Here is a 16,870-nt window from a genome sequence, read left to right as displayed (position 1 = left end):
ATTCTATTGTTTTGCAATTACAGTATATCCTCTTTTCTTAAACCTACAGACCATATCTTTTGCTTTCATTTCAAAATCTTCTTTAGAATCGCAGATGTGTCTAAGCCTTTGGAATTGACCAAATTGAATATTATTAATTAGCCACGGTGGGTGAAAACTATCTGCCTTAAGAATTGTTGTTACTGTCTGTAGATTTCCTGAAAATACAGTAGATACAGTATGTTGATCTCTATTTCCATGTTTAGAGATGTTAAGGTCAAGGAAGTTGATATGGGTTAAGGAGAATTCAAGTCAGCTTGAAGTCGCCATTAGTATTATTTAGATAAGAATGGAAAAACAATAGTTCAGGTTCTGAAGCAGACCATATGTGACCCTGTAAAGCGGAACCAGTCGTTTCGGTAAAATTTTGTAAATTAAGTCATGTGCTCACGTGAACGGCCATGATCTAAGCTTTCCAACGATATGTATATCGAGGGTATTACACAAACTATCGCTAAGATAACCGCATCCAAAGTTGACATGGTTCTCCTGTCACGATATGCCAGAAGAGGAGAAATCACCTGTTTAAGCGGCGCGTGCACAACGGGAATGACAGCAAATGTGTTGAATCTTCGCCGGGTTTAACAGTTAAAACGTAGGTTTTTCAGTGAAATGCGTTCACGATATGAAACTGTAGACTGTATACAGCCAAATTAGGCGAAAACGTGAAATTCAACATTTTAACCCGGAAGTTTGTTATTGTTGATTTTCTCAAAATAACGATGTGCGCAAAACGACTGATTTCGCTTTGAATGGTCACATATGTCATCTATATACTTGCCCCACCATACAAGTTTTTCAGCATATACATTCAGGCTGGAGTAGACAAAAGTCTCTTCCCAAAAGCCCATAAATAAGTACAAGTAGTTTGGTGCAAAGCACGCTCCCAATGCCGTCCCTCTAATCTGTTTGTAAAACTGGATCTGAAAAAGAAACACATTGTTATACAGAAGTCAATTCTGACAGTTGAAGAATAAATGCAGCAGGCGACATCTGTATCAATATTAGTGTACAAGGACAAGTTGGTTCTGTTACAGATTCATTGCCACTAATTATATGGTGGATTAGTGAAATTCTTATGAATTTTGGGAAGCATACTGTATTATTATATGGCTCTCTAGAATGTTGAGAGAGCTCCCATTCACTTTGAATGGGCATCCCCAACGTTCTGCCGGTGATTAATATGTATAATCACCGGTGAAAGTATATAATGACCGCTGTCAATGGCAACGGGTTTTGTGCTTCTAATTCACGTCTTTCATATCAATCCGCAACAAAGCCGTTCGCTGGTTGCAATGGAATTTCATTGAAAGTTACCAAGTATGTTGCCAGGCAACACCTAACAACTGTCAACTGTGGCGAACTATTTATTTTCTAGAAGTTAGCGGAAGCCACCAAACGGTAGCCAAGTCATTGCTAAAGACACATTGAGTTTAAGTTTCATTTCTCTTTTTGGCAAGTAGCCATATAATAAGCGGGATAATGTATAGAACGCCGGTCATTATCGGAAAATAATTCCCTTCAGGACGAAGCAAAACCCCTCCGCTGCGCGTCGGGGTTCTGTTCATCCTGTCGGGAATTATTTTCCGATAATGACCGGCGTTCTATACATTATCCCTTACTAAAAACATGGAATTCTCAGATACTTAGGTAACAAAGAGTCAAACTCATTTTGTGAGATCAATTCTTCAGTCTTAGCATGTAATAGCATTTCTTTCAATTCAGTTTTAATCAGCTCACATGGGTTAGATGACCGAGGTTGGTAGTACTTACATTTGACCAGTTGCCGCTTGGCTTCTGTGCTGTATTGGTCTCTGCCCCACACGACAACTGCTCCTCCTGCATCCGCTCTTGATTATGATGTCATTATTCGAAAGCCAGTTTAATCCTTCTGTTTCTTCTTTTGATAAGTTGTAATCAGTTTTCTTTTTTGAAGTAGCCTAAATGTTTATCAACTTCATACGTCACTTTTTAAAAAGTGACACTTTATGAGAGTTATGGAAGCATATGAGTTCCAAAATTCAAATGAGAATGCATTCTGCAATATGCAATTCTAAAAGACATTACATTATGCAATTGCTAATTCATTATGCAATTTAATATTACAATTTGCAATACTTTCTTTCAAAATGCATTTTAATATGCAAAGTGGCAATGCAATCATCAAATCAATTTGATGTATTTTGGTTAAAAATTTTAAAAGACATGGATTGAATTGCATTCCATTTTGCCATGGTACTTTAGTCTCAAAATTCAAATGCCAATTCATTTTGCATTTCAATTTTCAATATTCAGTTTCATCATTTAATTGTCAATTACTTTTGCAATTTAATGTTCAAAATTCAATGTAGAATTTAATAATTTTTTTATTTTTGTAATTTTTAATTGTTTTTTTAAAAAGTTTTTTAAAAAAATATTGAAAACATTTTGAATATTTTTTGGCAAAAAGTTTTGCCCGGTTTGCAGAAATAGCGCCCCCGTTATTGCACAGCACTTTGTCACGCTCTTTGTGTCTCAAAATTCAAATGGCAATGGCAAACGCGATTCCAAAACACATTGCAATCTGTCAGTCTCCCATCACCCATGGCGGGAACTATGTCACCTCCGTGTTTATCTCTCATTGGTCAGTCTTCTCTTTAAGGCGGGTCTTGGGCAGGGCGGGTGACGGTCTCCAGGTAGAGAGGAGAACGCAAAAGAGAAATTGGCGCTGACAGTAGCCTACTGTTGGAGGTGATGGACAAAAACAGTCTCTCAGCTACTGAGGGAGGCAGGCGTGTGTGTTTGTGCGTGTGGAGACCTTGATCCGACCGTACGCCACCCCCTCCAGGAGCGTGTATCAGGGTGAAGCGTGAAAAACAGCACACGGGTAGCCAGGGGGGGAGCTGAGGGAGCTGGCAGCCCAGGGCCCTGGAGCTCATATATGGGTGGAGCGTTTGCTCCTCTCAGCCCGGAGGACTGCTCCAGATTAACGACCATAGACAGTAAGATAGGCTACTGACAGGGCTAACACACGGCTACTAACAGGGCAGGGCTGTTAATGACAGGGCTACATCGTTTCATTCACACTCACAGGCACTCCTGGTCTGACCACGACCGTCCAGCTGCAGCCTGCACTGTCAGACCGGTCAGACCGGTCAGACCCCCTGCACAAAGCCTTCGAGGCTTTGCCCCTGCACGGTCAGATTCGGAAACGAAGCGTATCACGTCCTGAGATATCGATGGCTTTGCCCCAAACGAGGAACGTGCATCGTTATTTTCACAAATACACCATATTTTTAAGCAAATAAAGTTGTTTACTTAAGATTACTCAGCGTTTTATCAACGTTTGGTCCGCGAAAATATTCTCGCTGCACCGGTAGGGACTCGGTTGCGAGACTCGGTGAGACGTGATCCCATCCCACTGGATTGTTGTTTGTACTAACATCCAAAACTATAACTGAAAAACATCAACATTGACGAATGTAATACATTTGTGCTACGTTATAAAAATAAAACGTAGACACTGATTAAAAGATGCACTTGCTAATTTGTGCTTCATTCTGTGCCCGCTGCACTGTCAGGACCTGAAAGCAATTAGTCACTTGCTGAGATATCGATGGCTTTGCCCCAAACGAGGAAGTAGTTTTTCAATGATCGTTGATAAGAATGTAGCACAAGCAAGTGCATCTTTTAATCAGTGTCTACGTTTTATTTTTATAACGTAGCACAAATGTATTACATTCGTCAATGTCGACGTTTTTCAGTTATAGTTTTGGATGTTAGTACAAACAACAATCCAGTGGGATGGGATCACGTCTCACCGAGTCTCGCAACCGAGTCCCTACCGGTGCAGCGAGAATATTTTCGCGGACCAAACATTGATAAAACGCTGAGTAATCTTAAGTAAACAACTTTATTTGCTTAAAAATATGGTGTATTTGTGAAAAGAACGATGCACGTTCCTCGTTTGGGGCAAAGCCATCGATATCTCAGGACGTGACTATACGCTTCGTTTCCGGATCTGACCGTGCAGGGGCAAAGCCTCGAAGGCTTTGTGCAGGGGGTCTGACCGGTCTGACAGTGCAGGCTGCAGCTGGACGGTCGTGGTCAGACCAGGAGTGCCTGTGAGTGTGAATGAAACGATGTAGCCCTGTCATTAACAGCCCTGCCCTGTTAGTAGCCGTGTGTTAGCCCTGTCAGTAGCCTATCTTACTGTCTATGGTCGTTAATCTGGAGCAGTCCTCCGGGCTGAGAGGAGCAAACGCTCCACCCATATATGAGCTCCAGGGCCCTGGGCTGCCAGCTCCCTCGATCAGCTCCCCCCCTGGCTACCTGTGTGCTATTTTTCACGCTTCACCCTGATACACGCTCCTGGAGGGGGTGGCGTACGGTCGGATCAAGGTCTCCGCACGCACACACACACACGCCTGCCTCCCTCAGTAGCTGAGCGACTGTTTTTGTCCATCACCTCCAACAGTAGGCTACTGTCAGCGCCAATTTCTCATTTGTGTTATCTTCTCTACCTGGAGAACGTCACCCGCCCTGCCCAAGACCCGCCTTAAAGAGAAGACTGACCAATGAGAGATAAACACGGACGTGACGTAGTTCCCGCCATGGATGATGAGAGACTGACAGATTGCAATGTGTTTTGGAATCGCGTTTGCCATTGCCATTTGAATTTTGAGACACAAAGAGCGTGACAAAGTGCTATGCAATAACGGGGGCGCTATTTCTGCAAACCGGGCAAAACTTTTTGCCAAAAAATATTAAAAATGTTTTCAATATTTTTTTAAAAAACTTTTTCAAAAAACAATTAAAAAATTTCAATAATTAAAAAATAATTAAATTCTACATTGAATTTTGAACATTAAATTGCAAAAGTAATTGACAATTAAATGATGAAACTGAATATTGAAAATTGAAATGCAAAATGAATTGCCATTTGAATTTTGAGACTAAAGTACCATGGCAAAATGGAATGCAATTCAATCCATGTCTTTTAAAATTTTTAACCAAAATACATCAAATTGATTTGATGATTGCATTGCCACTTTGTATATTAAAATGCATTTTGAAAGAAAGTATTGCAAATTGTAATGTTAAATTGCATAATGAATTAGCAATTGCATAATGTAATGTCTTTTAGAATTGCATATTGCAGAATGTATTCTCATTTGAATTTTGGAACTCATATGCTTCCATAGAGAGTGCTTAAGTAAACGCCTGCATAGTCCCAGCAATCACTTAGTGCCTTGAGATTGATTTGGTGTAAAATGCCAGGAGTGTGTTTGCCTGGGAGAATGGACCTAATTCACTGGAAACTGATTGGTCACTTCTCTCAGACTTTTCCTAGTCTTTAAGAATGTTCAGTTGGCGCGTTATTACACATACATTTATTTATGGACTTTGTGTGTGTGTTTATGTGTAATGTCTGGCAGAGCCTCATGTGTGTGTGTGTGTGTGTGTGTGCGTGCGTGCGTGCGTGTGTGTGCGTGCATGCGCCCATATGTGCTTGTGGGCAGGAACAAAACACTGGGATGGTACTTCATGTCTCTCTTTGGCACACACACACACACACACACACATACACACACTCAAGAGAAACCCCCGTGTAGAACAGACGACCAAAATATGAGAACTGAAAAAGCTGAAAGAAGGAAGTGGATGAATGAAAATGCAATTGAAAAAGCAGAATATAGAATATTGGGAAAACCAAGTCAGAAGTGAACATCAGAGGAAGAGTCAGAGTACATCAGCAGAGCCCAACATGTGGGTTACAGGTGACTTATCTTCTGGGAAATTACCCGAGCTCACATTGACATGAAATGGTAAGCTTATAGTAACACCAAACTAGACTTTTCTTTTTGAGTTATCTTGCTAACAAACAGACAGACAGACAAATGCCGGTCCCCGATGAAAATATATACCTCCTTGGCGGCGGTAAAAAATGGACCTTGACAAATGTCACTCAATTTGATTCTATATATTGTGCCGATAGCAACTGTTCACTCTATAATGTAATTAGTTGTCAGCTCACTTTCAAATGACAAAGGTCAAAACCAATTAAACCTAAATAATAACAGCTGACTCATATTTTTGGTAAATGAAGGTTTACTCAATTGCAAAGAATATGTAAAAATTGCAAAAAAAGAAAATAAAATCTACATCTACAACGTATAATTGTACTGGACCTCGACAACAAAGTGTTAAAAGCATTGTCTGAGTGATTGTGTGTGATTACCTGATTTTGCCCTCGGCAATGCTTAGTGTTACCACAGAGCACAGCATCATGTTTCCGTTAGCTCTGGAAATTCCTCACATACAGTAGTTCTTTCAATTTCAGTTCAAATAGTCCAATCAGGTAGCTTAGCGAGCTAGATTTCTAGGCTACCAATCAGGTATATATATGAGCTTGCAAAATACACTGCACTCACTGAGTGCCCACAACTCACAGAAGTAAGGTACTGTAAGGCAGGTGTTTTGTTCTTTTTGATAATGTATAGAATAATACACCAATATTTTTTATATCAATATTAACATCAATATTTTTCATACAAATACTATTAGCATTTTATATTGTTGCAGACTAAAAAAGTCCAGTTTCCATATGATGTTAACAGTTTAATAACTTTTATGACAATTCTAGCAATTTTCTAGTAAAAAGTACTGCTTGTATTATACATATTGATTAAGTGATTGATAGATTCCTTAGTTTGCTCACCTCCTTAGGGTTAGGAGAGGCTTTTATAATTATTTGTATGTTTAATCAGCAGGTATACAGGAATTCTCCTTTTTCCCCACTATCTCTTTATATAACACTAGTGCAGTTGATACAAAGATTGATTTTGCTAAATTTCTTCAGCTACGAGGTTAATACATGGGGGCAGTTACTGTAATACTGTATATGTTTTTTTTTTTCCTTTTAACTTACATAAAACACTGCCCTGCGGCTTAAGCACAATGCAGTTACACAGGAAATGACTGTAATTCATTGTGTCCCATTTGCCCTCAATATCTATGATAGCCATTATCTACAGAGCAATGGACCAATGGAATCCAGTGGAAAGTGATGAGGATGTCCCGGCCCTTACTCAAGAAAGGGCTTGGAAAAAGTATGGCCTTTGTTTAACTTTGTCAAGTCGGTCATAGAGCGTAAAAAGGCTGCTTTTCATCCGCATTCTAATGATGTTTTCCCTCCTTTATAGCTTCAACAAAGAGATGGAGGGAGTATTCCATAGCGACCTGAGTGAACGGGTTCGACCCTATCTGGACCTCATCGACTCACTGCGTATGATTGGCATCGATCAGGATCTGACCCTGCCTGCCATAGCTGTGATTGGTGACCAAAGCTCAGGGAAGAGCTCCGTGCTGGAGGCGCTGTCTGGAGTGGCTCTCCCCAGAGGAAGTGGTGAGGATGTGCTGCCTACTCAGTCTTCTTTTTAAACACATACACTGCCAGTGTAACTCTTGCAGAGCACTTTGAACATAGAATAGTCCGTTTTCTGCAAAGATTAGATTAATCCATAGATGCCTCAATAGTCTATGCAGAATGTCAGGAGTGCACAATGGGTGCTCTCAGAATATTTTCTTTTTCTCAGAATATTTTTTTTCTCACAACAGTTAAGAAGCAGAAGTAGACTACACAGAAACTGCAGATAAAAAAGCAGAACTCACTCCAAATCAGATGTGAAACACATAAAAGCCCCAAGCTCACTCCAAATCAGATATGAAACACATAAAAGCCCCGAGCCACAGAAATCGCAGGGGTAGAATGTGAAGTCATGTAGTATCAGGTGTGGTGGGTGTGTACATCAGCTACCTTACAAAGTATGATCATTGATCATAAATGAAAATTCCAATTATCTTTTTCACATGCCATATTGAATTAATTATTAATTATTATTTTGCTATGCAAAAGGAATGTGTGATAATAACAATAAAATGTATTCAAATATATACTTTCTGACCAAATTAAGAGAGATCAAAGCTTATGATGGACATTCAACTTTCACTTTCTATCATTTCATCATCAAAAATACCACATTTTCCCTCAGGCATTCGTAATTCGATGCCCACTGATGCTCAATCACAAGTCTCTTTCCCTCAGGCATTGTGACTCGATGCCCACTGATGCTCAATCACACGTGTCTTTCCCTCAGGCATTGTGACTCGATGCCCACTGATGCTCAATCACACGTGTCTCTCCCTCAGGCATTGTGACTCGATGCCCACTGATGCTGAATCACACGTGTCTCTCCATCAGGCATTGTGACTCGATGCCCACTGATGCTGAATCACACGTGTCTCTCCCTCAGGCATTGTGACTCGATGCCCACTGATGCTGAATCACACGTGTCTCTCCCTCAGGCATTGTGACTCGATGCCCACTGATGCTCAATCACACGTGTCTCTCCCTCAGGCATTGTGACTCGATGCCCACTGATGCTGAATCACAAGTCTCTTTCCCTCAGGCATAATGACTCGATGCCCACTGATGCTAAATCACACGTTTCTCTCCCTCAGGCATTGTGACTCGATGCCCACTGATGCTGAAGCTGAGGAAGCTGAAGGGCGGTGTGCAGTGGAGGGCGATCATCTCCTACAAAGACACGACTACTGAGTTCACAGACCCCTCTCTGGCTGAGGACTATGTCAATGAGGGTAAGATGAAGGGTTTACAACATGGGGGAGCTCATTAAATGATAGATAGGCTACTTTATTGATCCCCAAGGGATTTATATGTACTGTAGCTCTTAGGATGTTTATCCAGATCTTAGTCTGGCAAATAACCAGGAACACTCACTTGCAGGGTGTAAAAAAGATTGGTGGCTTAGTGCCTGTTAAGACACTGCGTACAGTATATCTATATCATTCTTACTCATATATAATATTACTACTATACTACACTGCACACATACTGTACATGCACAGAATCTGTGTATGTTGTCCATGCATTGTTCATACAGTAGGGTGCGTCTCATTTGGGCTTTTATGCATCCTCCCTCCCTCCTCGAGCCTCGATCCTCACTGATCTACATAAAGAATGATGGGGCGGCAACAATGGGATAGTCTATCCAGTGTTTTTAGTGTGTCATTGCCATATTTATTATTCTACTCTTATAAGGTAACTGCTAATACACTGCACATATTTATTTCATTTTCATTACACGGCTCTTCACAATGCAAGTAGAACACTCCATGGACTTGAATGGGCTTTTCCAAAGTTACCGGTCATTAGAGGACCTCTGAACAAAAGAATGACCACCGTCAATGGCAACGGAGTTTGTGCTTCTAAAGGGCCGTTCACACCAAGAACGATAACGATAACGATAACTATAACCATAACGATAAAAGCGTCCACACTGGCCAACGATAAGAAAAGTCTCTCCTCGTGTTAATGAATCTGATGGCTAGAATATTATGGGTTCTGATTGGCTGTTAGCTTTTTATCGTTCTCAAAATCGCTCTGAAAGTGATCAACAACGATATCGTTCTTCATGTCGTTATCGTTATAGTTTAGGTGTGAACGTTGTCATTCATATTAACGAGAGCGATATTTGTTTATAGTTATCGTTATTGTTATCGTTCTTGGTGTGAACGGCCCTTAATTCAGGTCTTTCATATCATTCCGCAACGGAATTCTGTTGAAAGTGAAAGACCGCTAGTAAGAAACTGTCAAGTTCTATCTGTTTGGTGAACTATTTATTTTGTTAGTGGAAGCCACGAAACAGTAACTAAGTCATTGCTAAAGACACATTGTGTTAAGTTTCTTTTCATGTTTTGGCAAGTAGCCTTATAATAAGCGGGATAATGTATAGAATGCAGGTCATTATCGGGAAATTAACAGCCTACCATCCGCTTCGCGCTGGGGTCTGGTTCACCCTGTCGGTACTTATTTTCCCGATAGTGACCAGCTTTTTAGACATTATCCCTTACATATTACTGCAAATCACCCTCTGTAAACCAACTGAATACTACTGTCTACACGGTAATATATCTTGTCCTGTCTATGCACCATCTGTCTAGATACTTTCTATCACATTGCACTTTTCTGCTTTTTTGCACTTCTTGTGCAAACTGCATTTTGTTGTCTTTGTACTTCTACTCTACACAATGACAATAAAATTGAATCAAAAATCTAATGTAATCTATTCAAATGGTGGTGTGTTTATTATTTACAGAACCAGACATAAATTGATCATTATTAATTTAACTTACCAAAGACAGCAGGATTTAATGGATTAACACTCACATCCCCTTCTTCAATGTGTCCGTTAGCCCAGAATGAGCTGGCTGGAGACGGTGTTGGGATCTGTGATGAGCTGATCATTCTGGAGATCCTGTCCCCTGATGTGTGTGACCTCACTCTGATTGATTTACCTGGCATTGCCCGGGTTCCTGTGAAAGGCCAGCCTGAAGACATCGGAGACCAGGTGAGGGAGATAAACATCATATCCAGCTGGCACACTGTTGAAAAACCTCTTTGTTAACTGCTTCAGGCATAACATCAAAACAAAAGTCTCCAAACTGAAATGTCATGCTAAGACACAAGGTGTGTCCACTGAATACAGATTAGCATAATAAGGGAGAAGACATTTTTAGATCATGTAAAATTAACTAATCATTTCTGTCTGTTTGTAGATTAAAAGGCTCATTCTCAGTTTTATTGAGAAGAGTGAGACAATAATCTTGGTGGTGGTTCCATGTAATGTTGACATAGCAACAACTGAAGCTCTCAGAATGGCCCAGGAAGTTGACCAAGAAGGGAAAAGAACTTTGGGTGAGCTAAGGCATTTTTTTTATCTGGTTGTAAGAAAAATATTGTACAAAAGTAGCCTGTAATCTGACCATTTTCCTTGAATGTATGTTTACAGCTATTCTGACTAAGCCAGACCTCGTAGATCGTGGCACAGAAAAGACTGTTTTGGATATTGTTAACAATCGTGTCATCCCGCTGAGCAAAGGCTACATAGTTGTGAAGTGCCGTGGTCAGCAGCAAATTCAGGACAGGATTCCTCTAGTCGAGGCCACCAGGATGGAGAGAGATTTCTTCAGACAACACAAGTACTTCAGGTAAAGCGTGACCGACTCTGCCAATCACATTTTGTCACAGTGTTCACTAGACTTGATGTTCGGTTGTGAATGCTGTGGTAAAATTTGTTGATTTGTATATTTTATTGGTCCTTGTTATGTTTCAGCTAAAACTACTTTTGCTAAATTATTTTTGCTGGTTTGTTTTTACAGTGGTCTTCTCAATGAGGAAAAAGCCACAACTCAGTGCCTTTCTACCAAACTGACCCAGGATCTGGTAGACCACATCAAAGTAAGTGCTGAAGAGATCCTTATCCTCACATTGTATATCATACTGTACATCTATGGGAATACATAGAGTTAAGGGTTGTTCACACCAGGAACACTCTTTTGTATCGGTATTGGTGTGAATGTCCCCGTCGTGCTGACATGAGGATCTCTCTCTCTCTCTCTCTCTCTCTCTCTCTCTCTCTCTCTCTCTCTCTCTCTCTCTCTCTCCTCCTTCTCTGTGTATGTGTTTTTCAGAAAGCACTGCCAACATTATCAGAGCAGGTTAAGATGGAGCTTCTTCAGTCAAGAACATTAGTCAGTGAATGCACAGAAGGCCCACCCTCGGAACACCAGCAAAAGAAAGCTTACCTGATTGATGTGAGTACAGCAAAATATTTAGAAAAAATCTTTTTTATCTAATGTCTCTGTGGCAAGTGGTGGGTTTACTCTACGTTGCAACATGTCGACTATGCCATCTGAGGCCCTGTTCTGCGACTAGATGTAGTCCTAAAACCCCAAAGTTCGAGTTAGCCTACTTCCCTGAAGTCACTACAAACACAATGGCACAATTACCTACCAAGAAAGTCGGTTGACATACACAACTGGCCCAAGGCCAATACAGCAGAAGGGAAACGGTGAAGGCTGGAGTCAGGTAAACAACCAACGTTGTGTAGCTAGGACGTCAGCCTTCAAAGCTGGAATTTATAGCTGCTCCCATTTACTGATTGGCTCTTGGTATTTGGGGGTGAGCCACTTACGGTGACAGTACTGGGCTAGACAAGGGACGTAGACCTTGTCCTGTTACATCTCCATAACTCACTTACCTTAATATAAGCCAATTTGCTGTTAAACAAACTTGTAATAGGGGAATCATTCACCTAGCATAGCCATAGAGCATGGGTGGTTAGTGGCCCACAGATGGAAAAACCAGCCTTGCAACTCGCAACTTGTAACTCAGTTCTTTATCAGATGATAGTCTTCATGCGAGAGAAAAAGGTAAAGAGGTCGTTGATCTCCTCAAGCTACACTGCGAAGGATGGCTCAGCTAACCACATTAAGCAACGCCATCTAGGGGAATGGAGAGTTACTGCAATTGCAGTAATGTTGGCCCTGTGCATTTTAGGTGGGCTACACAACCTTAGATCTTGTCAACCCGAGAATCGTGAAGCGTTACCTGGTCAGTAGATATAGCTCTTTGGAGATAGCCTTTGCCTGTTACTACTAGTCCTTTGGCTCCAAAACAAAAGCACATGCAGCATGTACAGAAGGAAGAACTCAAGTCGTGAGAGGGATTTAACGACTCTAGGGGGCGCTCTAGAGTTGCCAAACAACACTGGATGCCTTTAATGGTTCTTATATGCTAACATCATATTTCAGAGTAAGTGTGAGTTATGACTGCCGCTAGAGCAGCTAGAGTAGCGGTCATATAGTGTAGGTTTAGTCAGATTGTTTTCGCCTGGATTTACTTATTTATGTATCTTTTCCAGTAAATTTGTGTCAACAATTAGCCTGACCAGCTAGACTTACATCAAGATCTGGGAACTCACCTTAAGCCTACCTTACATTGCCAGACTTTGCAAAGATTTGGAAAAGATTTTTGAAAGACTACAGTCTCAGACCCTCTCACATCTAAAGACAATTCATTGAGTTTTTAGTCACAGACTAGTCACAGACTAGTCACAGGCCAGTGTCAGATTAGGATTTTGCAAAGACTGTGGTCACTATTTACAAGACTGCTGCTAGATTCCTTCAAAGTATTTCCATCGTGCACTAGGCCATACGTCATCATCAACAGGAACTCACATGATAGGCTACTCATATCAAAGTAATTTTTTCGCGTTTCTGCAGCATTGTTTGATAGTGTGACATCACTAACAGATATAGAGTTGTTCTGTCACGTAGAATAGCCGACTAATAAATTATAAGAAATTAAATAACAAGTAATCATACAGGCTACAGCTGTCGCCTATTTTGCCCCTTCCGTTTTCGTGTTCGTCGACCGAGGTCACTATTGGTTTTTAATGTTCACGTCACTATTTGCATGAGCCACGACTGAAAAGACTTACGATAATATCAAACATGTTTGATATTGTCGTAACGGCAAAACTAGAAAAAGACTGACTCCGACGGACTTTGGAAAAGTAGTCGCCGACTGTTAAAACAGACCAAAATCGTGCAATGTAAGCCAGCCTTTAGACAGGGCTCAATCGGAGGGGTGGGATAAACGGTTGTCTTTCAAATTTAGGATAGCGCTAAACAGATGTTGTTGTTCTCAAGTAGCAGGATGCTTAACGGTCGCAACTTCTGTTCGCATGTCAATCATCATTATGTTAAGCCCGCCCACCGACTCTATACACGATGTGATTGGTTCCATGGTTTCTGTCTGAGCCCTGCAGCTCCCAAGTCAAACGGAGAGTTGCTAGACTACCCCGTTTGCCGCCGCTAGGGGCTTCTAGATTTCTAGGCTAGTCAACAATTCAGGAACACTGAAAGAAAGTCCAGGACTGAGTGGTCATATTTTGTTTTTAAAAGTACTGAAAAGATTCACTACATTACTTGACAAAATATTTGTCTGACCTTTTTAATCAGATTGATTTTGAGTCACCAGTGTGATACAATTTGCCTATAAACAGCTTTGCCTACATAAAAAATCAGCTGTGTTGATTTCTTCACAGATCTTGTCATTGTTCAATGAGAACATCAACAACTTGAGTGCCGGTGAGGTGGTGAATGAGGAGAACCTATTCATTATCCTGCGCAACCATTTCCAGTTATGGAACACTGAACTTCTAAACAGTCAAGAGTCCTGTGAGTTGCACTTGGTGTTCACTGAAACAAATTCTACATAATGTTTTGGACAAAAAAGAAATGGACGTATCATTAATTCTAATCCATTTATAAAACAGACGCTAAAATGGTACAGGATGCTGCAAAGGAGTATGACCTGAAGCACAGGGGAAGAGAGCTCCCTGGTTTCAGCAACTACAAGGTGTTTGAGATGGTCGTCCAGAAACTGGTGAAGAAGTTAGAGGGCCCTGCGCTAGAGACTTTGAAAGTCATCAGAGGTAACTGTGCAAATGATCAGTGAGGCACTTTGTAAACAACTCCACTCATCGATCTGAAAGATTTACAATCGGAGATTGTTTTTGATTGGCTTTTTATTGCTATTATTGGTAATGCAGTTAACTATTGTGTATACACGTACTGTATACAATTGTCCTCATGACTGGGAATAATAGATATTTTCCTTTTTGTAGAAACCGTGCAGGCACAGCTCAATGACGTTTCAAAAACAAGTTTCTCAAACTACCCTTTCCTTCACTGTGTCGCAATGGTAAATATAAATATGAATATTTTCAAAAATGTTGAATCTTTATACCCACGTGTTTCCCATATACTTTTGCTGTAAATAAAGTCAATTTCTCAGGTTCACTTGATTGATTGTAGTCTTCCCAGAGATTTCCAAATGCCTTGGTTTTAGTGTTCAGCCTAATTTTATGCATCAATAAAGGTTTCATTCATTCATTAATTCGATATATTTTTTCTTCGCACAGAACAAGATAGACCAGATCCAGTCGAGACAAGAGGCCAAGGTGGTGGAGAGGATCCGGGAGCAGTTTGAGATGGAGAAGCTGGTCTACACACAAGACACCATCTACTTCAAGTCCCTGACAAAGATGGAGGAATCATCACCTGTGAACTGGGCTGATTTTGACATGAGAAGCAAATACCCTGAGATGCTCCAGGCATACTATGAGGTACATGACAGTAGATTACAAACAATAGGCCTACTGTAGGGATGAAAGAGATTGTCAACAAGTGACTATTGCCACAGAAGGAGCTTTAGCCAGCAATAGATTTCCAGAGGGGAGTCAGCTGGGTTGCAACGGCAGCGTCTGTTATATTTTGCTCCTTTTGTGTTCACTTGGATACTGAATATCATGTTTACGCCCAACAGAGCAACTCTTTATTCAACTTTGCCAGAGGTGGAAAAGTCCAGCTTCAGAAAGTAGAAGTCCTACCACATAATCTATGCCAACCATTCATTTAAACCAGCTGATTCTAATTGGCACAACTCTTCAGCAAGGTAGAGCAGCTTGTTAAGTGCACGTAGAACCAATACATGGTTGGATTTCTACTTTCTGAAACTGGACTTTTCCACCTCTACACACACATATACATTCTTTGGCATCCCTACTGTAGGTGCAACACCAAGTGTCGTACACTAAAATTATAGCCGCTGTGCCCCGCCGCAATTATACTGTAGAGCTGGCTAGATATGCCTTCCATGGCATATAGACCATTGTATTTATCATACAGTTCTACATCCTGCTTAATAATATAATATGATATTATTTTTATACTATGAAAAAGAAACATTTTACAGCAAGCTTTAGTGGCATATCCACGGATAGAGTAGGATGAGGTGATCAACTTTTCCGTTATCATGAGCACTTAATAGTGTAGTTTGAGATTTCCTGATCATCCTGGCTTCATATCAAGATCAGACACCCACTGATCACTTTACATTCCAGAGATGCAGTGCTCAAAGTGAATCAAACTCATAATCATCATCATATAAGAAAAAAAACATGTGGACATGGTGACCCAGTTACCCCTGTCAACCTGTCTCCTGGTCCCCTCTCTCTCTCTCTCTCTCTCTCTCTCTCTCTCTCTCTCTCTCTCTCTCTCTCTCTCTCTCTCTCTCTCTCTCTCTCTCTCTCTCTCTCTCTCTCTCTCTCTCTCCCTTTTTTCTCTCTGTCTCTCTCTCTCAGATAGTGATTCAGCGCCTGGCGGATCAGATCCCCATGCTGATCCAGTTCTTCCTGCTGAAGCAGTCAGCGCGAGTGCTGTGTGCGGAGATGCTGAGCCTCATCGAGGGGGTGGATTTGGACAAGGCCCTGTGTGAGGGCTCAGATGCCGGCCGCCGCCGCAACGAGTTGCAGAGTCGCATCGAGCGTCTCAGCTTTGCTCAGGAGAAACTCAGCCATTTCCTCTGACGTGTGTAATATGAACTAGGGACCATTTTAGTAGTGACACTACACTACAGTAGTGTGATATTGGTGAGGTAAAAAATTAAATAAATCTGTTTGAACTTTTACCCAGAATGATTAAATGTTTGGCCAAGTCATAAAAGACAGAGGGCCATGTAGAAAAGAAGAATAGAAAACGTCTCTAAATGTAATTGTTGATTAAACTGAGAAAATATTAAATGATTTTTTGGAGAAAAAATGTGTTATTCACTTATACTGTATATGTTCTTTGCTAAGAGGTGACTTTTAATTACTTCTACTTGGCTAGATGCATGAGTTCTGTAATGTTATGCAGATGATTTATTACTTTTTTCAATTTATGTACATCTAAAGGCAGGTAATGATCATTTATAGTTATTTTTCATCCCACTGCTGTAAAACTGGGTGGTTAATATCTTCCTCAAACTGAATTAGAATAATGTGAAAGTTGTTGTCTTCGGTTCCTCAATCTCAATAGCAGAGATCAGCAGTACTCTCGATCTAACCACAATGTACATATGTGTGGTAAACAAAGTCTG

The 16,870-nt window shown here is 40.8% G+C and overlaps 1 protein-coding gene across 2 annotated transcripts; it reads left to right on the top strand.

The window, feature by feature from the left end:
• Positions 1 to 14: 14 nt before the first annotated feature.
• On the top strand, positions 15 to 16,551 carry LOC134097744 (interferon-induced GTP-binding protein Mx1-like). Of its 2 annotated transcripts, none has more exons than XM_062550687.1 (14): positions 15 to 146; positions 7,056 to 7,130; positions 7,224 to 7,426; positions 8,542 to 8,679; positions 10,297 to 10,451; positions 10,660 to 10,798; positions 10,893 to 11,091; positions 11,263 to 11,341; positions 11,575 to 11,697; positions 13,995 to 14,127; positions 14,226 to 14,384; positions 14,577 to 14,653; positions 14,874 to 15,077; positions 16,095 to 16,551. In XM_062550687.1, exons 2-14 carry the CDS (start codon positions 7,060 to 7,062, stop codon positions 16,317 to 16,319), a joined length of 1,905 nt encoding a protein of 634 aa, XP_062406671.1. In that variant the 5' UTR covers positions 15 to 146; positions 7,056 to 7,059; the 3' UTR covers positions 16,320 to 16,551. The 2 variants fall into 2 exon arrangements, with proteins under 2 accessions (XP_062406671.1, XP_062406670.1); XM_062550686.1 differs by lacking the exon at positions 15 to 146 and adding an exon at positions 6,369 to 6,479 and having other exon boundaries at positions 7,043 to 7,130.
• The last annotated feature ends 319 nt before the right edge of the window (positions 16,552 to 16,870 follow it).

The sequence above is a fragment of the Sardina pilchardus genome, chromosome 12 (assembly GCF_963854185.1).
Source record: "Sardina pilchardus chromosome 12, fSarPil1.1, whole genome shotgun sequence".
NCBI lineage: Eukaryota > Metazoa > Chordata > Actinopteri > Clupeiformes > Clupeidae > Sardina > Sardina pilchardus.
The sequence above is the reverse complement of the archived record's forward strand: the minus strand, read 5'-3'. Positions and strand labels throughout refer to the sequence as shown.